The 25,191-nt window shown below is 51.2% G+C and overlaps 1 protein-coding gene across 1 annotated transcript in view; it reads left to right on the forward strand.

The window, feature by feature from the left end:
- Nucleotides 1-25,191, forward strand: part of CACNA1E (calcium voltage-gated channel subunit alpha1 E) — a 420,129-nt gene that overhangs the window by 382,658 nt on the left and 12,280 nt on the right. The window contains exons 35-45 of the mRNA XM_081111805.1: nucleotides 1,840-1,923; nucleotides 2,635-2,760; nucleotides 5,994-6,059; nucleotides 9,876-9,967; nucleotides 10,497-10,662; nucleotides 15,633-15,760; nucleotides 20,544-20,640; nucleotides 22,676-22,781; nucleotides 23,601-23,708; nucleotides 24,215-24,315; nucleotides 24,549-24,655. Of these exons, the coding sequence (XP_080967931.1) occupies nucleotides 1,840-1,923; nucleotides 2,635-2,760; nucleotides 5,994-6,059; nucleotides 9,876-9,967; nucleotides 10,497-10,662; nucleotides 15,633-15,760; nucleotides 20,544-20,640; nucleotides 22,676-22,781; nucleotides 23,601-23,708; nucleotides 24,215-24,315; nucleotides 24,549-24,655 (1,181 nt within the window). The remainder of the gene's footprint in view (nucleotides 1-1,839; nucleotides 1,924-2,634; nucleotides 2,761-5,993; nucleotides 6,060-9,875; nucleotides 9,968-10,496; nucleotides 10,663-15,632; nucleotides 15,761-20,543; nucleotides 20,641-22,675; nucleotides 22,782-23,600; nucleotides 23,709-24,214; nucleotides 24,316-24,548; nucleotides 24,656-25,191) is intronic.

A 25,191-nucleotide genomic window follows, 5' to 3' on the forward strand; every position in this document is an offset into this window, starting at 1 on the left:
TGTTCATTTAAATGAGGAGACGTAAGGTCAGAAAAATTGTGTAGTTCTTTTGAGGATTACACAATAAAAGGCAGTAGAATTGGAAAGTGTAATGGGGACAAAAAAGGAAGAAAAAGAGGGAGAGAATGAACATATACTGGTTGTCTATTAAGTACCAAATACTTGACATATTATTCATTTCAGCTTCATAGCAGCTCTAGCCGATGGGCAGTGGTCTTCCTTATGGGTGGGCCAGGGCTCAGGCAGATCGAATGCTTTGTCCAGGGATCCTACAGGGCAGAGCCAGCAATCAGACCCGGGCCTGGCTGACTGGGAAGCCCACACTCTGTCCACCGTAACGTACTATTCTGACTACACTGTGGGTGCTCTACCATACTGTCGGAAAGCATCCTCGCCTGGAATCCAGGTCTTCTGTCCTCTGAGACCCGGCTTTGTATTCTCTCTGCTCTATGGGGCGAGATCCCAGGACTAGGCAGCTGCCCCAGGTTGGGGATAGGAGGAACTTGGAGACTCACCTTGGCTGCAGTTATGAAGGAATAAGTATTCGCCATGGAAAGTGTGATTATGAGGCTGTGTGCTCCAGTTTCTCTATATGCCTGGCAGGTACATAGGACTTGGGAATCGGACAAGCCTCGCTTTGCTCATTCATAAAATGAGGATAACAATAGCTACCTTGCAGCCTCAGATATTTGTTGTGTGTATCCAATTAGGCAGTATGCCCAAGGCATCTAAGGCTTCCAATCCTGAGTAGGTGTTCATTATACGTAGCTCATCTCCCCACACTGCTTCCCTATCTTTGTCTCTCCCCACTCTTCTTACCAACCCTACCACTCAGTGCTGAATGAACATAGGTATCACTATCTACCTGTAGACTCCATAGGAGGAATAGATGAATCGAATGAATGCCAAGGGCCTGGCCCAGTATCTGGCGCACACAGCAAGGACTCACTGATGCCAGCCGTAAGGATGGGAGGGGGTGCGCTTCTATAGTGCTATGAGAGAGCTGTGGGCAAGCAGGTGACATTGGGAGACCTGTGTGTCCTGTGTCTTTTAAGGAACACAGTCCAAGGTCTTTGCTCACCTGAGCCCTGGAAACGGCCGCATAATCCACTTTTAGGCAGAGTGTTACCTGATTGGTGGATTTTCTGGGCCCTTTGTCTCTCCTCCATCTCCTTCAACCCACTCACTTTATTACTGCTTCCTTGTACTTTATTTCATTACACCTCCTCGAAAGGAGTAACAGAGCAGAGGAAGAGAGGGGAAACCAAGTCTGATCATCCTATTGCAAATCAGCCGTTGGTCTGAAAGGCTCAATGGAGTTAGAGCGGATTTTGGCACATCTTTCATCTCTAGTCACTTAGGACATCTCTGTGGCTTTTATTAATAATGGAAAGTCAGAACTGTATATTTATAGGGTCACGTGATACAAGATGGATAGAGTTATAGTTGTAGAAATCCTTGAAATAATATTGTAAATAATTTGATTGTCTTATAGGTGACAATGATCTTTCTTTTTTGGGATTTATGATGTTCTCGGCCACAAATCTCTTCCTTACATATGAGCTTTTTAGTGACACCTTCAATAACAAGGTCTTCAAATAGTGATGAGACTGCTTCCCGAATGAGAAATTCCCAAATTAGTAAAGGAGACATAGCATTTCTGGTGAGAAATAGGAAACTGAAGCCAATGATAGGATGAACTTGTACATAAATTAACAAGTTTCCATTCCAAGTGACAAAGTTATGTAATGAAAGTTATCTTCTCCCCAGTTTTTCTCTTCTTCCTGGTTTTCTGTCCCTCCTTTCTCTGATGCCCCCATCACTGAATTCTCTTGGCAGAACTATTTCCGAGACACCTGGAATATCTTCGACTTCATCACCGTGATCGGCAGCATCACAGAAATCGTTCTGACGGACAGCAAGGTGCATGGCTCGTAGAGCTGGTCTTTAAGCTTGGCCCTGAAGTAGCATCTAAAAAAGCCCTCCGCACGTTCAGTCTGTTTTAAACGCATCAAACCAAACCTGTAGCCCTCTGAGGGTGGGGAGTTCACTTCCTCACTCCTGAGCTCTAGCCAGAAAATGCCAACATCGGAGGGCCCCGGATCTCCCGGAAGCCTTGTTTCATTTGCGTGACTCACATAGCAGACATCTCCTGGAGTGAGTGGAATGGATAGAGAGAGTGCCAGAAGAGACCTGGTGTCTAGGATTTTTGCCCCCAAAGTTGTTAGACCCGAATCGTTTCCCTAAACTTTTCATCCTAAAGAAGACTGGGAGAGCTCATAGGAGCTCTCTTAGAATGTTGGAGGAGATCAGTTCGTTGGGCATCTAAGTGCAGAGTTAGGACCACTTACAGAAGACGAGCAGGTTGTTTCTGTCTAACACAGGGCACCCTCCAGGGTACTTCCCCCCCCCCGCCCCCCCACCTTCTTCCTGTGAATAGACGGCAGGCCTGGGGAGGCTGGGAGAGATGGTCCTCACTGGCCCATCAGCCAGAGATGGGTTAAGCACAAAAGACAGAATCCATGTCCAATTTTATTATCTGAATGAGGGGTAAATACGTAAATACGAACTAGTGCTCCTGTTTTCTAAATGACTCTAATGCCACTAATTCTGTGTTTCCTTTCGGTCCCCCAGCTGGTGAACACCAGCGGCTTCAATATGAGCTTCCTGAAGCTCTTCCGCGCCGCCCGCCTCATCAAGCTTCTGCGTCAGGGCTACACCATCCGGATTTTGCTCTGGACCTTCGTGCAGTCCTTCAAGGTGAGAGGCACCCGCTCCTCCTCTCCGAGGGTCGGGGTGGCCCTGTCAGGGCCGACAGCACAGCCAGGCAGCACAGCGTCATTACACAAGTCCCTTCACCTCTGACGCTGGTGGAACGGGGGGTGTCAGGAGCAGTAGATACACACAGTACAGCTCGGCCGCACAGCGGGCAGCTTATGTCTAACCGGATAGCATCTCATTCTAGAAAAACACCTCAACTTTGTAACTCAATTATCTCTTCTGTCCACTGAGGCAGGGAGCTTATCTGAGGAGACATTCCAAAACCTTGTCCATGTATAGAGCCAGCCGCCATAGTCACTTACCCTCTGCATTTTCAGGAACGTGACAGTGGCCTTATCTCACAGAACAGGACTCCTTGAGGTCTCTTTTATAGCAAGATGAGTCCCAGCACGTCTTCATCAGCGTGTTTCCTGAGCCACTGGGTGTGTGGCGTGCTCACGATTGCCTCTGTGTCCTGTATACCGACAGGATGCCTGGCAAGGGTAACACGGGGAGCATCTTTGGAACGTACAGAGGTGTATGTGTGATTAAGTGTAAGTGGAATACCAATACCTGAGACCCACTTTAATGGCAGAGACTTCCAGTAAAAGAAGTTCCCAAACCTATTTAAATATCTTCAGGCTCTAGCAAATACCATAATTAGCTGTTGTTGTTTTTTAAAGGGAAGCTTTTTTAAAAAATATATTTTTGTTGATTTCAGAGAGAGAAGATGGAGATAGAGGGAGAGAGAGATAGAAACATCAATGATGCAAGAGAATCACTGATCGGGTGCCCCCTGCACACCCCATACTGGGGATCGGGCCCGCAGCCGGGGCATGTACCCTTGATTAGAATCAAACCTGGGACCTTTCAGCCTGCAGGCCGACGCTCTATCCACTGAGCCAAACCAGCCAGGGCCATAATTAGTTATTTTTAAAGTTCAGGGGGCCTAAATATTACTCAAATGCCTACTATTTTCCTCTTATACAAAAACAAGCTTTTCCATGACTGTGTTTTAAAAATGAATTTGATGCTATTCAATGATTGAAAGATAAGAAATCACAGAATTGTCTTCTTTGTTTTAATTATTTATATATGGGGTGGGCAAAATTAGGTTTACAGTTGTTTGTGTGGAAAAAGACATGCAGGTTATGATTATTTACAATAGCTTTATTAACTCAAGAGGATGTCACAGTGCAACTATAAACCCTCTTTTGCCCACACTTATCTTTTAAGTCCAAGCTGTGATAAAGAGTTTTCAGTTTCTCATCCTTCACTCTCATCATTGATTCACTTCTCCATCCAGGACCCACGGGCTTGAGGTGTGAGATGTGAGGCCAGTCGTAAGGACGTTCACTCAGGCTCCTCGGAGCAACCTTTGACATTCTTACTGTATCCAGAGTAACTGTTTGATGTGATAGCTCCCACGGAGGCCTTTGGAAAACCACGTTTCCAAAGCTAACTGGCAGAGGGGAAATCTAAAACCTTAGTGGGAATTTACTACGAGTCTTGGGTGAATTCAGATTTAGAATTTGAAACCAGATGCTCTTAAACCTTTTTCTCTAGAAGCCACCCCAACAAGCTATCATTTGTTCTTGAGTCTCTTAAGAACTATGTGTCAGCCTGTCATATTATCATGATCACCATGTAGGGCAAAGAAAAGGCCTGTCAAAAATTGATGGCCAAATGGTTGGCTTATTTCTGTGAATACACAGACTGGTGAAGACAGGTGACACTGTGACGGGTAGGTGTTTCCTTTTTGGAACAGTCCTGGGACAGGCTTAAAAGTTGTTTTCCCAACGTTGGCAAACAAAGGCTGCCTCTGCAAATACACAGCAGGGGCCACACAATGTAAAGCAGCATGGCACTGCCTGTCCCCACCCTCCCAGCCCTGAGCTCAGCCCAGGTCTGCACTACTGCGTTGGCATTTATGAGGTGATAAAGAAGAGATCAGAATGAATCTTCAGTCCTCTCTCCAAAGCTGTAGGAAGGGAGAGATGAACTAGGGCCTGGATCCCTTGGAGGAGAGAAGGTAGAATAAGGGCAGGAGGTGAACATAGAAGTTGGGAGAAGGTAGCACACCCAGGTGGCAAGCAACCTGCCTTCCTGCTCTCTCCTTTCAGCAGAGGGAGTCTCCCATGGCCCCTCGAAGTGCAACCCACAGATCTCTGGAGTCAGCACTCATTGGAGAGGGGGTTCTCCCACCAACTTTTACCTTTTACTCACATCACCAGAGTTTCCCAGGGCTCTCCATGCGGTGAGATCTGTTGGTGAGCCCTGCGGCTCCTGCCGGCTGAAAGCCTGGAATTGATCCCCTGGGATCTGCACTGTCCACACTCAAGATAGAGTGGAGACGCACAGTTAGTTGTGCCGCCTTTCGGGGAGCTTCCTGGACGATAAAGGAGGGATTTGCACATCAGCACTGAGATCACCGCAGAATTACAGTGCCCACCCTGGCCCCCGAACCCAACTGCCCTGTGCACATGCACCCAGCCACCCAGGGCAGTCTCCTGCCTTACATTTCCTTCCCTGGCCCCCTTCACCCCAGTAACTGAGATGTCATCCCTCAGCAGCAGTTCGCTTGCCCAGGGTGGAACTTGGTGCCGCCTGATTTTGGACAGGGTTTGGTGGTGGCTGACACCTAAAAGGCGTTTGGGGATTTTACAGGACACGTATGGGAATATCAGGAACTTAAAACTTTGAGAAAAGATGTTTTCTCAGAGGATGAAGGAGCCTTCTAGGAACTGACAAACAACCGAGGCCCCAGCATTTGAGTTTGTTTATAGATTCTTCTCATGGGCTTCGCATTGAGTGGGGGAACGGGAAAGGGTAACACCAGGATTGGAGCCAGGGCAGGATGCTTGTTGTGTAATTTGCATCGCAATGGCCCACGGTATTAATATTCTGTTGTGCAAAGTGGGATGAGCCCCAGGCCCAGGAATTTTCCCAGCTCTCCCTGGAGATCCGAGCCACACTCCAGGCGAGGGAATATTCTGGACAGAAGGTAAGTTCTGAGCCTCCCTGTGGCCAATAGCTCCCATCTCTGTCAGAGGATGTGGACATCTGCAAAGTATGGCACCCCGAAACAGGACAGCCCCAGGGGACACAGCCCCAGAGAGTCTGCATACGTCAGCCTCCAGACAAGACTCCTTGTACTCCCCGTGACTGCAGGCCGTTGAGCCTGGGAGCTGCCTGCCTTTGAACTCCTGGTCATATCTCTGCTTTCCTTCCAGGCCCTGCCCTACGTCTGCCTTTTGATTGCCATGCTGTTCTTCATCTATGCCATCATTGGGATGCAGGTGAGTGGGGGCGCGCACGGGGCCTAGTCAGGGAGGTGGTGCCCAGACTGTCTCTGGGTCACTGAGCACTCAGGACTGGGGCTGCGTTAAAGGGGCACGCTCCCAAGGTCTTGTTGCCATGTGACCTTGGGAATTTCCCAGGTGCCGGCTTCCCCACTCAGGTTGCCCAGGTAGGCAGGGTGGTCTGTTACAGGGGCTTCATCTGAGGTTGTGAGACCATAGGGATGACTTACAGCAGCTGGACTTCCAACAACAAAACCACAGCAAAGGTGGCACCTGTGTTCTTGGCCAGAGGGTGCCCAGGAGACGAAGGAGGGGGCAGGGCTCATGGTGATCCACTGCTCAGGGTCTCAGGTGTTGGAGCCAGGCCTTAAAGGTTAATGGCTGATGTCCTGTATACAGTGACAGAATATGGCTGAGTAAAATCCTGAATGACTGAGATTTACAACCTGAAACTCACTCCGGGGAACAGTTTGCCAGGTTCTTGGCAGCATGCCAAACCCTAGACCAGCGTTCTCAACCTGTGGGTCGCGACCCCTCTGGCGGTCGAATGACCGTTTCACAGGGGTCGCCTAAGACCATCCTGCATATCAGATATTTATATTATGATTCAGAGCAGTAGCAACATTACAGTTAGGAAGTAGCAACGAAAATAATTTTATGGTTGGGTCACATGAGGAACTGTATTTAAAGAGCCAGAAGGTTGAGAACCACTCTTCTCAAAGGGCCGTGCAGCTGGCTGGTTACACATCCTTCCCGGTTTGAGAATTGGGAAGTGGAGCTCAGGTTCCCACCCTGGATGTCCCTACAGTTGCCAAAGGCCCGTCGAGCGGAAGAGGCCCAAAGGTCTCTCACAGGCAACTGTCATTTAGGGTGTGTGGGCTCCTGCCGAAAACACACAACAGCAGCCCATGGACCTACCCGGCTGGGGACACAGGCTCTCTGCTTGTCTCAGGGAGGCCAACTCTCTGACTTGGAGGCGGGGAGACTAAGCCCCAGCACAGAACTTCAGCCGAGCGGCAGCCCCCTGCAGTCAGGCAGGCTGGCCCCCTTTGGACGGTGCCAGCTGTCCTCTCCACAGCACCTGCCATCTGGAGCCGCTGGCCACGTCTCCCAGGCCTGCCAGTCAGCAGCCCCCTCAGGAGCCCCTCTGAAAGGCTCTCCCGTTTTACTCCTCTCTCGCGCCTGCGCTTCTGGATTTCATTCATCTTCTAATCCCATTACTGGAGAGTTTATATGATAGAAGCCAAGTGTCAGAAAGTGTGAGACTTCGCTGAGAAGTAATGAGATCTTCTTCACGGAGGACACGTCAGCAGGGGTTTAACGGTGAAGTCCGGGGCGTGGTAGAAGCTAACTCCCAGCGACCTTGAAGATTGCCTTGACGACTTCTATTAAGTCCCTTGGAACTTCCGAATATTTGGATCTCGAATTAAAATCTTGAACAGCCAAATGGAACTTGATAAAATTACCTTCTTTTTGGCTTATGCTGAAAAATAGTTCTTACCGCCTTTTTCATTTTCAAACAAAATAAACTAGAATTACACCATCTCCCATACTAACTGGTTATTAATACTACTGAAAATGGTGATAATGCTGTTTACCATTATTCAACTTCCTGAGTGTGGCAGGCACTGTGCTAAATGTATGTCCTTACCCGCTCTCTTCGTGTGTGTGTGTGCGCGTGTGTGCACACGTATGTACATACACACACGAGAGAGATGCAAAGCTCTTAACTAGAAAGATTGCATCTCATATTGTCATAACAAAGCAAAGGGATCCTTACAAACAAAGGCAGAAGGACAGTAGACAGAGCATTAGAGAGGTAAACGCAACAAGATGTCTCTATGGGAAGGACTGTTACTCTGAACTTTCAAAGTCATCTTGGGAGAAGAGAGTTTGCAGAGGAATCTGAACGTGGAAGAAAGGAGTAACTTGCTGGGTATGGAAAAGCGCTCTGGGCTGCAGGTCCTTAGAGGCGAGGCTTTCAGCCTCAGCTCCACCGCTGGCCAGCTGTGCAAACTTGGTGAAGTGACCAAACCTCTCTGGGCTTAACACCCTCAGCAGTCCCGTAGAGGAGTTGGATACACAGCTTCGAAGGTCCTGCCTGGTTCTACAGTTCTGTGAGTCCAAGTGAAAGGACATAAGCCTATACATTCAGTCAGTTTCTGATGGTCTCAGCATACCTTCTTTCTGCTCTGTACCCATTTGATATACGAGATTTGGGTTAGTGACAAGGACTGAGTGAAAAGCAAAAAAAATAAACTGGAAACAATTTGAAAGGCCACTTTCACGATAAATACACGATTTGGCTTGAAAATTTTCTTGGAGAACATTCGGTATAAGTTTATACACATACCTCATGCAAATTCTTGGCCTGCCCTCTAACCAGGTCATGATTGGAGAAGGGAGAAAGTACACAAGGTCGGTGTATGTGATGAATCAGGGATAAACCATGGATTCTGAGCCAGGAGGACGAGAGAGAGAGAGAGAGAGAGAGAGAGAGAGAGAGAGAGAGAGAGAGAGAGAGAGAGAGAGAGGAGGAAATGCGAACACAGGCGAGGGGGCCTGGGCCTGACAGCTTCCTCCTGGGGCATCCAGAATTAGATTGGATTATTCGGGATTTTTTCAGGGCTGCTATTTGTCTGTTTGGGGGTTCTCTACCATCTCATCTTCCTCCTTCCCACTTCCCCAGTCCTGCCTGGCCTGCCCCCTCCATTCTCCCCGAGAGACAAGTAGTATTTGGGTTTTGAGAAGCAACATTGAGAACACATTCCCAAAGCAGGTGTCAGTGGGAGTTATCCGAGCAAAATAGCTGGGGGGAGAGCTTGTTCCTCAATTGCACATTCTGAAAGCTGTTATGGGGGGAATATGTTGCATTCAGCAGCTATTAGATAAATGGAAAGATGTTAGATACACGCTGAAATTTGTCTCAAATGGCTGGGAAAGCGACCCGTGAGCCTTCAGTTGTGCAAACGGTGATTTGCGAGACCAGACTCTGATGTCGGAAGCGCAGCTGGGGAGGAAAGTGCCTATGGAAGGGCACCTTCTCCTCTGAAGAGACCTTGGGCACGGTGTGATGGAAAGCTCATCCTTATTTGGTGTCTGCAGATGACGCGCTCTGGATTTTCCCTCCCCTCTTTTCTCATGTGAATTTGCCTAGTGACCAAGCCCAGCGACCAAGAGCAGATTAGTAAACTCACTCGGTAGCCAGATCTGCCCAAACCTGTTGCCGTCTTCCTCTTCCGAGCACCCATTGTCCTGACTTTCTTCATCCCTCTGGCCTGGACTTGCTTTGTGTGAGCCCATCCTCGGGGACAGTAGTTTACAGACAGATGGACTCTCTGGGTAGGAACACAGCCAAGGAAGACAGCGATGCCCCTCTCTGACCTAAACTGCTTGTGCGCTTGAGGGCAGCATCTTCCCAAGCCATAGTCACACCTGCAGATCCGGATGCCCCCATCAGCACTACCCGGACAGGCAGAGACTCCGTGATGGGGTGATGTCTGTGGCAGGCACACGGTGAGTGCCATGGTGACAGGTGCCATGGAAATAAAAAGACCAAATTAGGTGTGGGAGGAACGACAGACAGGTGGAAGACTTCCCAGATCTTGCCTTCTACGGTCTTCTTTTCCCTCCTGCTTATCGGGTTTGGGCATGGGGCCCACCAGCCTGTCTGGGTGTGAGTTGTGTGCTTCAGGGCGAGGCCATCAGGAAGAGCCACACGTGTGGACGTGCCAGCCCTGCATGTCATGTCCATGCGCTGGGTGCCTCTCACAGCTCCGCCGTGCTCATTGCCTTCTGTTGTTTTCTCTCCAGGTATTTGGAAACATAAAGTTGGATGAGGAGAGTCACATCAACCGGCACAACAACTTCCGGAGTTTCTTTGGGTCCCTCATGCTGCTCTTCAGGTGCCTGGACGCGGAACTATTGTAGCCTAGCCCTCCACCGAGGGGACAGAGCTGGTCTTCCCTCCCACTGCCTGTGCCTCTTCACTGCCCTTGCTCCGCCCCTAGCGGGATGGCAGTGGCGTGGGGGCAGCAGGGGGTCACCTCTAACTCAGTAGTGAATTTGCAAATTGCAGCTTCAGCTTGTCCTTTGGGACTCGGAGAGGGGGAAGGCGAGGACAGTTTCTTGCAGGTCAAATTCCAGTTAAGGCCTGAAACCTTGGATGGCCGGGTGTGTGGGGTCCCAGAAGGTCCCATCACGATCAGCAGAGATCCTTCCAAAAACAGGGAAGCAGCGGGTGAGGTGGCAGAACCCGAGAGAGACTCATTGGCGCTCTCCATCTCTGCATGGAAAGCATGAGAGCCACGGTTACTAGGCAAAGCTGTTGGGCCTACGGCAAGAGGAAGGGGTGGGTGAATTGGGAGGGAAGGCCAAGGAGAGGACAGGACATGCAGACCTGCAACTAATCACCAAAATGTCTTCTGGACTCAGGAGTGCCACAGGCGAGGCCTGGCAGGAGATAATGCTGTCGTGCCTCGGGGAGAAAGGCTGTGAGCCCGACACCACGGCGCCCTCCGGGCAGAACGAGAACGAACGCTGCGGCACCGATCTGGCCTACGTTTACTTTGTCTCCTTCATCTTCTTCTGCTCCTTCTTGGTGAGTAGCCTCGTGCCCTTAGCCCGAAATGTGGCCCAGCCCTTCCCACCCTGATAAACAGTCAGGAGATGTTTCCTTCGGTGGATGGTCACACACACTCCAGCCCATGCTGAGAGCCAGGGTTTTCTCAAGAGAACTCTTGGAGGCCACGGTGCGTATCGGACTCCCGGGTCGGGGGCTATCCATGGTTGAAAAGATGTTTGCTGCTTCCCCAGGAAGGATGGCTACGGGAAGGGTTGGAGGGTGGGATAGAGGTCAGTGAATTGAACAGTAAACTTCATGTCGAATCTGTTGTAACCCACAGTAAATCCTTTCTCTTTTGTACCTCGGATGTTTTATAAATGAGGCCAAGAACATCTTCTCTCTCTCTCTGGAGACCTTTGAACTGTGTGAGAAAAGGTACCTTGAAAATATAAGGTGATAGCATTAATAAGAGTAGAGTGGTGACAATCTACAGTATAATGGATGCAATTCTCTTACGTCATGACTAGAGGCCCAGTGCACGAATTCGTGCACAGGTAGAGTTCGGCTGGCTTGCCCCAATGGGGGCCGATCGAGGCTGGGCCATCTGGGGAGGGGTGTGCCGCAGGAGGTTGGCCTGCTGGCCCCACCCCTGATTAGGGGGGGGCGATCGGGGGGGGGCTGGCTGGGGGGAGGGGCCTCAGGAGATTTGGGGGGCCATCGGGGCCCCGATCCAGCCAGTTGGCCACCGCAGTGTGTGTCATAGCGACCGGTCATTCTGGTCATTACAGTTGTTCTGGTTGCTTGACTTTTAGATAGATAGATAGATAGATAGATAGATAGATGGATGTTTAGTGACAGTGGCCAGCCTGACATGAGAGGATCTAATCGCTTCAGGTATTAGTGAATATTGAGTGATATCTGTGGAGCACATCTGCTTACAAAATAGTGAGGGGCCCAAGTGCCCCTTCATTCTTGCATCCAGAAATCTCTGTGCTACATAATCTGACCAGTGGGGATAAACAGGATGATGACTGAGGTGCCTCTGCTAAATCAGTGACGGCCAGTCCTGTGTTTGTGGCCACCCTGACATCCCTTAGCCCAGCTTCGGTGCTAATGCCACTGACTGTACAAGAATCAAAAGCTCAAGCAGTTCCCTGGGCAAGTGGGCAGTTTCATGGCCGGACATCCCAAAGTGAATGAATTGTCTCTCATCCAGCCATTTCTGCCTCTAACATGATCCTCGGGGGACTTGCCACCTGTCCATCTCTCGTGTGTGGGGAAGTGGCTTGCAGCTAGACCGAGGGGGACTGGGAGGGGATGGACAGAGAGTGAACTAACTGCCGTGTTAGTAGCCCACATTGAGTTCTGGGCTTTGCTGCTACTGTAGCTTCTGTGGGACGGGAGGGAAAAGGACTTGATAAGAGTGTTATTTAGTGAGCAGATGCATGTGTTTCAGTAAACTCCCTGCGGGAGATTTTAAAAAGAAAAACAAAACAGTATCCCATTTAGGAATATGGAAGTGGAACGTCTAATGAAAATAACTGAAAAGCAATTTTGAATGATATTGGAGTTTTAAAGTTGATTCATTCACATATTCAGAATATTTGTACTGAGTGGTCATTAAAAGGTGAGGCCCTGGCTGTACCAGAACCTAAAACTAAAGCAATGCCCTGGAAAGGTGGGCGGTTTCCTGGGTGGAGTAGAGCTCGGTGAATAGAGCAGTGAGCTTCAGGTTGAATCTGTTGTAACCCCCAGTAAATCCTTTCTCTCTGTGCCTCCAGTGTTTTCTAAGTTGATTCATTCACATGGTCAGCACGTTTGTACTGAGTGTTATTAAAAGGTTAGGCACTGGGGTAAAGCTGTCCCTCCATCCCCTGCCGTCGAAGGCTGAAAGGCATACAGGGGTCTCAGCGCTTAGATGGGGTGAAATGGGGCCTGTAGAAGGACATGTAGACATCACAGTTTTATCCTACATGGTGTAAATGTTTAATAATAAATATTTAAAAGAAACCAGAGATATAACTGGAAAATTCATTAGCGACTATAAAGGTACTGGTAGAATTTTGAGATGGAGGGTGCTGCATAATTCACGCTACTGTTATTTTTAAATTCATGCTGTGTTCAGTCTGAGAGGATCCGCTTTCAAATCTCAGCCCCGCAGGAGAGTGACTTTGTGACCTTGGGCGAGTCGCGCAGCTTCTCAGCCCCACGCAGCCACCCGGAGGGATGTACGGGTGGGCGGGATGTGCCAGGCCGTGCGCTTAGAGCCAAGGATGCCAGTGTGTGTGGGAAGCGCTGGGTCCTGGAAGGGCTGATACGATGAAAGCTGCCACATGGAAACATAGGGCAAGCATTAAAACAAAGAATAGGTGTGAATGTGCACACCATTATACAAGACTATAGGCAAACGTAAAGCAATAATAAATACCTAAGAGTGTTTGTTACCATGAATAATGGGTACCAAGAAAGGAGTGTAAAAGATGTGTGGATACGTGGAAAACCCTCTGTAACCCACGCAGCCATTGCATATATGTTCACTGTGGCTCCAGTCTCAGAGGCAGACAGAGGCCTTGCTAGGATCAGACACAACTGCATGAGCCAACTGAGTAACAGTGGCTTAATCCAGAGGGATGTTTCTTTCCCTCGAGCACCAGCAGATCTGGAGGGAGGCAGTGCAGGCTCATGATGGTGGCTCCACAGTGGTTAGCACTCCAGACTTTCTGCTCCTTTACCTCCAGGGCTGTCCCTCATCCTCTTGAGGCTAAACCTTCAGTCGTCCACTTACTAGTACATTCTATGTGGAGGGAGGGAGGGAGGGAGGGTGGGGAGGAAGGAGGGAGGAAGGCTGGGTAGTAGGATGCGCAAGCAGTCTCTCTGTGTGCTGCAGAGAAGACTCTAACAGGTCCCTCCTGTAGACTACTTCCTTATCCTGTTACCCCCACCTGCATAACTGCTCCTCCATGCACCCACCCAGCCACTTAACCTGGGAATCAGCAACAGAGACTCATGTTCCCTCACCCCCACAGCCCACTGGTCTCAGGCAGGACTCTTTCTCTTGCAAGTGACTCTGAGCCTGGCTACATGGGCAGAAGCAGAAAGGAATTTTATAGGCACGTGGCAATGAGGAGTCCTGGGGCAGGGGGCTTGGGCCAGCTTGATCTGGGGCTCCGAAGGCATCACCAGAGTCAGTTTCTTTTTCTATTTATAGAGCTTTCTCTTTTTTTCTATTTTATTTTTTCATCACAATTTATCCCCTCTCTGCCCTCTCCCAGCCTCACCACCCACCCACCCCTGCAATCACCACTCTGTTGTCCATGTCCATGAGTTTATTCTTTTTTGTTCAATCCCTTCACCATCACCCAACAGCCCCTTCCCCACCAGAGCTGTCATCCTGCTCTCTCTGAGTCTATCTTTTGCTTGGTAGTTCAGTTTGTTCATTAAGTTGTACATATGAGTGAAATCATAAGTATTTGTCTTTCTCTGACTGGCCTATTTCACTTAGCGCAATGCTGTTCAGGTCGACCCATGCTGTCGCCAAGGGTAAATGTTCTTCCTATCTACGGCTGAGCAGTATTCCACTGTATGTGTAGCGTAGCTCACTTGCTCCGGGCTCTTCCATGGGAGTTCTTTCCTCAAACAGCCCAGCCTGAGGCTCCGAGACCACAGCAGCAGTCCCTGCATGTTCAAGACCAACAGGGAAGCACAAGTGTTTTCCCTGAAGGTTCAGTACCCTTTCACTGGCCTTGATTGGACCACCAGTCACCATGGCCCAGAGGAATGGGATCCAATGACTGCCTAAGGCTGGGTCCCAAGGGGAGTGCCCCACTGAACCAGATGAACTAGGAATAGGCAAGGGGTGGGTCCCCAAAAGAGCAGACGTACAGTCAGCGGGTGCTAGGCAGCCAGGAATCAACAAAACAAGTGCTGTTCACTGTGGCCATATAGTCCTGTCCCTTCCCCTTCCTTGAACTGTCCAGTTTAGGCTGCTATCCTGCCACTGGCTTGGTTCAGGGATGGCTACTCCTCAACACTGCTCCTGAGGGTCCTCTCTGCACACAGCTGTCCCCTGGTCTCTCTCCTCGTTTGCCCCCCTTCAGTAATTCCTGTTGCCAGCTGCCTAATCTAGACCAGGGGTAGGCATACTGCAGCCCATGGGCCAAACCCGGTTTACCACCTGCATTTGTAAAACACAATAGCTTTTTCATTCTTAAATGGTAGAGAAAATCAAAGATGAATAATATTTCATAGCATGAAAATTTTATGAAATTCAAATTCTGTTACCACTGTCACCTGCAGATGCTGCTTTCCTAACTCTTGGGAAAAATCTGTAACGTTTGTATATTTGCAATATGTCGCAGTCTTGACTAAATACTAAGTCTTTAAGAATACTCAAGTGACAACCTTTAGTGAGTGTCCGCGTGCTTTAAGCAGTGTGTTAGGCATGGGACTAGATCCCCGGGGTAAAATCGGAACTTCCTTACCCCCACCCCCTGCACCTAGGTGTCTGTTTGGAATACAGGGGGTGGACAATTAAAATTGTTGAGCAAGCAAATAGGAGAACAGGGTCTTGGAAGCCACTCAAGAGCCAAGAATAGCTTCAAGTCAGCACGCAGTAAGCCATGGTGTGGGCTCTGAGAGGTCTCACCAGTACTGTTGACTTCTTTGGTGGAGCAAGGGTGGGGGAGGGGCTAGAAGGGAGAGTGGGCGTCAGGCCTTGGCTTTCTCCAGCCTTGGAGCATGTTGTCGCTGCTGCTCCCTCGCGCTACAATAACAGTTAAACAAATGGAACAGATAACAATGCTTTGCAAATAGAAAACTGAAATAATGCTGTTCGCACAATGAAATGTGTGGCACAGATAACACAAATGCAAAGCATTTAGCAAGATCAACAGGCTTTGGCCGGGGCCTTCAGCCTTACAAACTTTGGAATTGTCGATTGGCCTTGAAGCCTGTTTTTCTGCTTTGGGGTTCCCCTAACTTTTCTTCCCTCCCCTTGTGCCCTCCAGATGCTCAACCTGTTCGTGGCCGTCATCATGGACAACTTCGAGTACCTGACTCGGGACTCGTCCATCCTGGGGCCTCACCACTTGGATGAGTTTGTCCGCGTCTGGGCAGAATACGACAGAGCTGCATGGTGAGTAGGCCGCTCGGCCATCCCACTGGGGCCTGTATGAGGGGCTGCCAAGTTCTCAAAGAAGAGGTTGGCATTAGAGCCACCCAATGCTTGCCTGTTACAGGAGGAGAGGGCACTCCTCTTGGCTGTGGCCCGTTGGAGAGGCCGGGTCCTCAGCGTGGCTCTGGTATCAGACATAGCTTTTCTCTGTCCCTTTCCCTCTCTTTCCTTCGGCGACAGGCTGTCCCTTTCTTTGCCAATCTCATCACGCTGTCTGTTCCTCAGAGTGTTTGGGTTCAATCCCCAGAGGAGCTTCTTTTCCTGCCTAATGGTTGAGTCATCACCGGGGTTGACCAGGGTTTTCTGGGCCAATCGGACGTCTGGCCACCACAGTCAGTGACAGGAGTGATTCATGCATCTCATCCCTCTCAAGAGGTCCAGTGTGAGAAAACGGAAGGTATACACAAAAGCAAGCAGGTTGCCCTTCCGACTGATCCCTTGTGGATTCTATTGCATGAAACTGAGTTAAATGTTGGGAGTTTGTGGGGATACCTACCAATTCTCTTTCACTGTCCAGTAGTTCTTCGGCGATGTCATGCCCTCTGGCTTTAGAGCAGGGTTGACGATGCCCGCCCAGGGTCTAGATGGGGCCCAATGCCGGTTTCACAATGTGGTACTGGAGCACAGCCATGCTCACTTGTTTGTGGGTTGCCTGAGGCTGCTGTCGCACTACAAGGCAGGCTTGAGTGGTTGTGACAGAGACGATATAGCCCTCAAATTCAATACTATTTCCTCTGTGAGCCTTTACAGAAAAGGTTTACCCATCCCTGCTTTAGAGTTCATGGGCAACCTTTGGGCCCTCGTGGCTAAAGACAGGTGAGAGCCCTGTGAGTGCTCACTCCCCAGGCTCTTTCCTTTCCCATGTCATCTTCGCTTTGGGGACTTAATCTCACCAGTCTATCCTTTCTGGGCCCCCCTCTGAAAATACCACAAGGAATGCCATCCTTCGCAGGAACGGGCCATGTCGCTTCCACCTGGAACCCCTTCCCCATCTGAGACTCTTCCCCAGATCTGTCCTTCCCTGAGGCTGTTGAACTTGGGCCACTGTGTTACAGGTTAGAACTGTGACTCAGAAGTCCTCTTCCCCTCAGCAATTAGTAGTGACTTCGGGCACAGCGTTCTCTAAGTCCATTCCTGTTCCAATCGCTGAGCAGTGGCTTTTACCTTCTGGGCTTACTTTCTAGTAGTCGGCTGATTAGAAAGCCCAGGGCGGGGTGTTGGAGGGGAATGCAGCCAGGCCTGCATCTGTCAGCTCCGTGGCCTTGGACAAGGCCCTTACCCACTCTGAGCGTCCTCACCTGTAAAATGGTGATAACGATACCAACCTCGAAGGCTGGTTGTGCATAACTGTTACTATCATTGGCAATAACCATGTAGGAAAGTGACTGGAAAGTGTGGACTATCGATCTGTAAAGCATGGATGGCCATCGGATTGGGAGCCTGAGCCATTAGCAAAGGCAGTCACTGCCCACCTGGCCTCCCTCAGCTGGCCTGGCTCTCAGAAACCCCAGCTCCCTGTGGATTCACGTGATCTCGCGACCCAGATGCCATAAACCTGTCCCTCCTGACTCATTCCAGCTGCTGGGAAGAAACACTGCCATGAGGACTACTCCTGAGACGTAGATGCATGAGCTGTGAGAGAGCAAACAGGAAAAAGCAAACCTCTTCTGTCTGCTTTGAGATTCATGGCGTTGATGTGTTCTGGTTAGAGTTTCATTGGCCTTGTCTATGAGGTGAGGGTGGAGGGACTGACAAAGATAGTGAGTCAGTATCTTCAAAGAGAAGGCTGCTACGGTTTCCAGAGACCATCAGCCTCTAGATAGCAGAACCAACCATCCACAGTAAGAAAAACAGATGGACAGATTAACTTCCTCTCAAGGACTGACAAGCTGCTCTTTGGAAGAGGAGGATGAATCAACACCAAAATCAAGACCCGGCAGAAAGAGCAGAGCTGGGGCGAAGGCCAGGTCTCCACACGGCTGCTGGAAGGCCTGGCACTCGGAGGCGGAGCCGCTGATCACACCAGGATGTGTCCAGACCCCTGGCTGTTGCTTTCTTGTCCTGGCCTACGGACCAGATGTTTTAGCCACTGAAAACGAATCAACTGTTGATTCTGAGCTTTTTACAGGAAGCATAACTCTGCAGCAGGCTCGTGGGGACGGGGGCTGGTAAGACAGGTCTCATAGTTCCTGGAATTCTGACGGGATCAGACCGAGCTGCCTGTGAGCTGGGCAGTGGCGTGGAGCAGGGGACAGGGCTGTTGTCTGAGCACCGCTCTGGGCAGGCTCCCCGAGGGGCGGGGGGAGGGGAAGGAGCTTGCCCAGCTCAAGACAAATCTGCCAGAGAGAGCAGCACAGCCCTTTGCAGCGTCCCTCGTGCCAACTGTGCTCCTCGCTAATTAGCTAATGGGCAATGTGTGTCTCGCAGTCTGCAGAAAGACGTGGACTTCCTCGCCGCCGACACGTGGGCCTGAGGAGCTGGCTGTTGGCCGTGTCTGTGAAAAACAAACAGTTCTGCCGTCCACTTCACGGCAGCCGCGCTTGACAGCAGTCAGAGCAGTGGTGAAGCGGCAGGCTGTGCTCCTCCAGGCCTTGCTCGAGCCAGGGCCCATTTCCTGCATCTGGCCAGGTGTGGGCCGCGTGGCTAGGTATCCCGGGGTGCCCTTGGCCAGGAGGCAGTCCCATTGGGCACTGGTCGGGCTCGATTGCCCTGGGAAATTGGGGGCAGTGCAGGTTGCAAGGCGGTGCCTCTCTGGTGCATCCGTCTCCTGGCCCGGCTGTGCCCGGCCCCAGAAAGGAGAGCTGCTCTTCCTCTTCCGGCCACGCCCTCCATGGCTAAGCTGTCGTTTCTTTGCCACCTTCTCTGAGTGCCCTATTAACCCACTTCTGCTTCCTTTTCAGTGGCAGGATCCCGTATAAGGATATGTACAAATTAGTGCGGGTCATCTCGCCGCCTCTGGGCCTGGGAGAGAACTGCCCCTACAGGGTGGCTTGCAAGGTTTGCCTCCCAGTCCCCAGCCACGCCTGACGATGGGGTGCCACCTGGACCCCCCTCTCTGTTCCGCTCCACCCCCACCCACCACCGCGCCACCTCAGGGAACCTTCATGTTGCTTTCCTTTGAGTTTAAAGAGGTCCAGCCCTCCCAGAACCAGCAGCTGTCACATTGGGGAAAAGGGCACGGTGGGAGGGGAGGGGACGCAGGAAAAGGAAGAGCTGAGGGCTTAATAACGAAGGCCATTTTGACCTCTCACTTTCTTCTTCACCTCCATGCACTCATTGGTGGGTGGACACACACACTCTTCCCGCTCCCCTGTAATCTGCACATTTAACCAGAGAATGCAGAAGCCTTTTTTAAAAAGCAGAGTTCTGGTCTCCCCTCATTGGAGACAGACACGCCTCCTTTGAGCAAAGTAGCATCATGGTCCCATATATAATGTCCCCAGGTGTGATTCCAGTCACTCTACCTCTGCCGGCCCTCTGGCGCCTGGACAGTTATAAAAGCTGTAGGGAGGAGAGGAGGTGAGAAACAATGAAGAATTAGGGCAAGAGGTGAGAGGAGGTCAACAGGGATCGCTTTGGGGGCGTATGGAAGAATTCAGTAGCTCAGAGGGGCCAGGAAGGTCACAGTAGAGGACAGTGGGCCCCTGAGCACATGTCCTGCCATATACTGTCAAGGGGCGGGGGTTGGGGGGTCTATTGTTTGTGAAGCCAAGGACATACATGTTCAGGGGCATCCAGGACCTCCCTCTGCAAGACCCTGGGAGCTCACATCCCAGTGGCTCTGCCCAGCTGCATCCAAGGCCTAGCCCGCTAGGTAAGGAAGCCTCGCTGGGTGCAGAGGGGAGCGGGGCTCCCTGGGGCACAGCACAGCCCAGAGGGGAGGCTGGAAGAGGACGTAGGCCCAGGAAGGTGAGGCCCAGGAAGGTGAGGCCCCAGGCGACGGGCAGGAGCTGGCTGGGGATGGTGACGCAGTGATTCCCGTACTCGGGAGGCCCAACAGCTGCCTCTGCTGAGACTCTTTAAACTTGACCCTGGTGCCACCTGCTGCCGCATGACGGGAGAGTGGGAGGGCAGCATGGCATGCAGGTGCTCTTCCTCCACCTGGCTTTGTCCTTCTGCCTCCAGCGTGCCATCGCCCTGGACATGCTGGCGAGACAAGGGCACTCCCCCCACAGGGCCAGGTGGAAGCAACGGCGACCCCGGCAGCAGCCACAGCCACCACTGCCACAGCCACCACTGCCACGGCGCCGCCTCCGCTGCACACCCGGCACAGAGGGATACACGGCGCCCCGCCCGTGGGTTCGGAGCAGGAGCGAAGGCCGGGCAACTCTGACCCACGGCCGGAGCGCCGTCTATCCGGTTTATAACGCGCACACAGCCCTGGGAATGGAGACAGGCTTGTGTTGTACGGGACGAAGGCGTGGCCAGGCGAGTAGGGTGATGCTAGGCCAGGAGGAGCGGACAGGCGAGTCCCGTGGCGGTGCCACTAGCGTTCCCGGGTCTGTGTGGGGCTGATATAAACCCGCACCAGGATGGAGTCACCTGTACGATTTGCCTTGATTAACAGGTTTCCTATTCTTTTCCTGTTTGTCCGTTCCGTTTTGTTTTCCTCTCGTGTTCCGTATGGTCTGTCTGTCTGTGTTGGCTCTTCTGGGAATGCCTGTTCTCCTCTCCCCCCCCCCAACCCCGTCTGCATCCTTCCCCCACTTCCTTTCCCTGCCACCTGCCGCCCCTCCCTGAGCAGTGGCCGCATCCATTACACTGAGATGTATGAAATGCTGACTCTCATGTCACCACCGCTAGGCCTCGGCAAGAGATGTCCCTCCAAAGTGGCCTATAAGGTAGACCACCCCTTCCTTTGTTCTGGGCTAGCGACCAACAGACCATGGGGTCCAGCTGTGGGGAGGCCAGGCCGTGGGGAGGCAGTGGGGCTCGGGAGGCGGGGGAGGGAAAAAGGTGATGAGATGGAAGGGTCAGGAAGGTCCCCGGAAGGATGCCGTCCCGAAATGACACAGCGGGTGGTCTGCAGTGCTGTCCACCGTGGGCTTTGTTCCGTGTCATCTGTGTTTGACGACAAGTGCGTGGCTTCCTGTGAGTGGCTTCCTACGAGGGGAGCGTTGAGTGGTGTGTTTGCTTTTAAGAGGAGGCAGAGTGGTGGCCCACAGGACACCTACCCACACAGCTGTCCTAGCAGATAGAAAAGGAGTACCTTCCATCAGAGAAGCTAAGGAAATAGTGCAGCAATGGCTCTCAACATGGTTCAAAGAGAAATGTTGCAGGAGAGAGGAAAACTTTTAACCAAGTTCTTCCTCCCTGACGTGGAAAGGGGCTGCGGCCTGGTTCCTTCTAGGTCACATGAAGGAGGCACCTGACTACCCCGGGACCCCCGACACGGGATGCCGCTCCCTTTGCCCACCAGCCCCCCCACCCCACCGCCCACTTCTCTGGGCGACACAATGGGATGGGGGACCAAGGGCCGAGTTGCCTTCAGGATTAGATTTCCCTTCTGGGCATGACTGAGTTTGGGGGCCCGGCCCTGCAGTTGTGGGGGGATCCCCCCTGGTTTGCATAGAGCAGCATTGTCCATTGGGAATCACCTGCCCTTCTGGAACTCATAGCTTTGAGGCCTGAGTTTTTTTCCTCCACAATTAGGAATAGTTACTACTAATTCCCCTTCGGTGTTGAGACTGACCCAGAACACTGAGCCCTTTCATGCGCCTGGGGCTCCACAGCGATGCTGCCACTTTTCTAGATGCTTAAGGAAGTGGAGAGAGATGAAACTCAGATTCAAACAAGAAACTGGCCTGAGCCTCTGAGACACCGTGTCTGTGGAATCACATTACATGAAATGTCCCCATGGAGTCTTAGAGGCCCCGCCTTGGGAAGAGACACATCCCTCCCTGCTAGGCTGGTGGACCTTCTCCTGCTTCTCCAAGTGGTAGCGGCCCAGAGAGGATCTCATTGGAACGGAGCCCTTAGGGACCCTCATCCACCCCAGCACATGGCTCCTCGTGCACAGCTGAGGGGCTGGCATCCTTCCAGCTCATGATGGCCACATTCCAAAATGCCGGATGGCAGAATGTGGCCCTGACTTCTTCGAAGTTTGGGGATGAAGCTTGGTAAGAGAAGGCGTGTTGGGATTGGAGGAAACATTGAAAGAATTCCTAAAGCAAGATACTCTCTGGAAAGTGGATTTGGCCATTTCAGTGTGATCCCTTCTTTTGGGCGAGGGGAACACGGCCTGCCCACTCTGCTCCTGCCTCATTCACTCTCCTCTCATGCTCTCTCCGCTGCGCCCCACCCCTCTCACCTGACCGTGTTTGTCTCTGCCCTTTCCCATCCTGCTCCACCTCATCCATTGGATAAGCTGGACTTCTGCATGTTCAGTCATGTGCTGGCAAATTCCATCTCTTAAAGACTCAAAAAGGGGGCATCAGGATGTCTCTTCAGGTCAGATAAGCAAAGCAAAATCTCCGCCTCACTGTCTTTCCGTCTGAGCTTTGGCAATGTTCACAGGACACGCGGAAATACAGAGCAACCTTGACAGGGAATGGAGCCCCTTCTCAGAGCTGACTCCGTTCCCTGAGCCTAGAAATCACTTCCCGTCCCTATGGAAGACATTCTTAGGACTGTGGGAGTCCTACAGAATGACCAGTCCCCTTCCCTTGGATTTTGGCATCATTTGGGGCTGGGGGGTTGGCACAAAACAGCAGCAAAGAGCCTCCAATGCGAAGTAGGGAGAGTAGGGTCGGGAGAGGTGGGATCCTTGCCCTTCTTTTTTGTCTCTGCATTTGACCTCTGCACTTGTCTTCCCCTCTCACCAAGGTTTCTTTTGATACGTCTTCCCCCTGCTGTTTCTCTCTCTCTCACCCACAGAGGTTGGTCCTGATGAACATGCCCGTGGCGGAGGACATGACAGTGCACTTCACCTCCACCCTGATGGCTCTGATCCGGACTGCTCTGGACATCAAGATCGCCAAAGGTGAGCCCAGCGAGGAAGCAGCCATTCTGGAGGGGCTCATGCAGAGATGTCTGAACTGCCCCCCCTCCAACAATGCAGAGACCGGGAAATCCAGTACTAGGGTCCTAGTCCGCCTGAGGGTCAATAACTACAACATTGCCCGCTGCCTCCTGGCAAAATGAGCGGTTGCTCATCGCTAAGGCTCCTTTCAGCTTTAACAGTATGTGAGCCTCAGTGTCTGGTACATAGTAAGCATTTTAGACGCACGTGTTTATTCAACAAATGAGCTTTAATTGTGGCCTTTTTTTCTTATGTGGCACCTTTCATGCCTTGGAAGGCTTCCATGGTGGGTGCTATCATGGTGGGCCTTGCTTCCTCTGATTTTTAACTCAGTGACTTAGGAGAGAAAAGGTTGACTGCTTCCCAATGGGCCTCAGCCCTCCTGCTCTTGCCTGATTCAAATCCTGTTTAAAACCAGGTCACTCCGACCAGAGTCGCTGGAAGAATTGATGTCCCTGTAATGAGGCAGGAGAGGTTGCCGCGTGGCTCTTTTCATTTCCCCTCTGATACACAGAGCACCTGGGAGGCTGCTCCAGTGAGTGAGGAAGCTGACCGTGGTCTCGGGGCCTCAGATCTCTGGGGCAGGATGTCCCTGAGTTACTGAGAATGGGAGTCCCATTGTGTTCTGCTGCTTCAGCAGGAAGACCCGGCATTGCAAGATCCACTGCCACTAAGAGCCGGGATGTCCCCAGAGAATACACGGTGCCATGCCGGTGCAGCTCCACTCCCTCCTTGTTCTGTCTCTGCGCTCTTTATTCATAGTTTATCTTATTCTATCAGGTGGTGCTGACAGGCAGCAGCTAGACTCGGAGCTACAGAAAGAGACTCTGGCCATCTGGCCTCACCTGTCCCAGAAGATGCTAGATCTGCTTGTGCCCATGCCCAAAGGTACAGCATCTCCCCTGGGTACCCTAGTCCCAGCAAGCCCAGCATGCCAAGGCCTTATCTTTGAGGGGAACAGAGAGTGATCGAAGGGATAAGGGAAACGTGTTCTTTTACCCTTAGGAAACGAAAAGCCCTCACTTCTTAAGTCCCCTTTGTCATTATTAATTGAAAACATTTTCTCAAATGGGGTCACTGTGGTTTCGGGTGAAAGTTTTTGGTGTGTTGCTCTCTCCTTCCCATAATACTATGCATCCAGCCCTCATGCCATTGGGAAAGGGTGCTATTGGAGATGGAAATCTAGACCAGCGGCGGTGATGCTTACTAATGTCTCTCCCTCCTTGGATGGCTGTGGAAGCCCCCTGAGAAGACATGTGGGGACCTGTTGACTTTGCATGCCGAGTGCCCGGCACATACCTGCTTCAGAGGGTGGAGAACAAAGCTTGAGGCATCCTCCCTCTCCCCCATCTGCCTCCTCTTTGGTCCTCCCATGCCCCATTTGTGTTTTTCAGCCTCTGACCTGACTGTGGGCAAAATCTATGCAGCAATGATGATCATGGACTACTATAAGCAGAGTAAGGTGAAGAAGCAGAGGCAGCAGCTGGAGGAACAGGTGAAGGGCAACGATAGTAGGGTGGGTGGGTCATGCATCACATGAGGGCTCCTGAGGGGCAGGCCTGTGTATCCCTAGGGTTCAGGGTCCAGGAACTTTCTAGGGTCAGGGGATTAGAAACCCAGTGAGTCCAAGGTTAAAATAGTCAATTAAGATATCAGCCATGTTCCTATTTTATCCAAGTATATCACATTTTCTGCCATAATCATTTGAGTTCCCTTCTTCTTCTACAGAAAAATGCACCCATGTTCCAGCGCATGGAGCCCTCATCTCTGCCGCAGGAGATCATCGCCAATGCCAAAGCTCTGCCTTACCTCCAGCAGGACCCCGCTCCGGGCCTGTGAGTAAAGCCAGAGGGCACGGCTCTCCTGTTTGTGTCTGGCACACGTGCCAGTAGGCAGGCCCAGGCATGTGGAAGGAATAATGCTAACTCTGAGCTGAATGGGCCTTTCTCTGAGGTTGAGAAGACGGGGGAGAGAAGAGCAGGAACGGTATATGTTAGCATCACCAGAGAGGTTAAATAAGTGGCCCAACACCATACGGCTAGTAGAAAGCTAAACAGGAATTAAGTCATTTACTTCTAACTCTAGAATCTTCCCACTACACTATATGTGAAATAAACAAAAAGAAGCTTAGGTCAGGCAAAAAAAAAAAATTCTTTATTTTCTGTATTGGCAATGGAGACAAAACTCAATTAAGGAATCAGCCAGCTCTTTTGAGTTGGGAACATTATCTTTCTATCAAGCATGTACTGAAGTAGCAAAAGGCATGAAGTGTAAATGAGCTTTCGTGATTGGATTTACTCCAGTCCTGCTTCTTAAGAAATCCGTAATCACTACACAACCTCTGTCAGAATGCCATTTAGAACCTCTCATG

The sequence above is a fragment of the Myotis nattereri genome (assembly GCF_964212035.1).
Source record: "Myotis nattereri genome assembly, chromosome: 18".
In the NCBI taxonomy this organism is placed as follows: domain Eukaryota; kingdom Metazoa; phylum Chordata; class Mammalia; order Chiroptera; family Vespertilionidae; genus Myotis; species Myotis nattereri.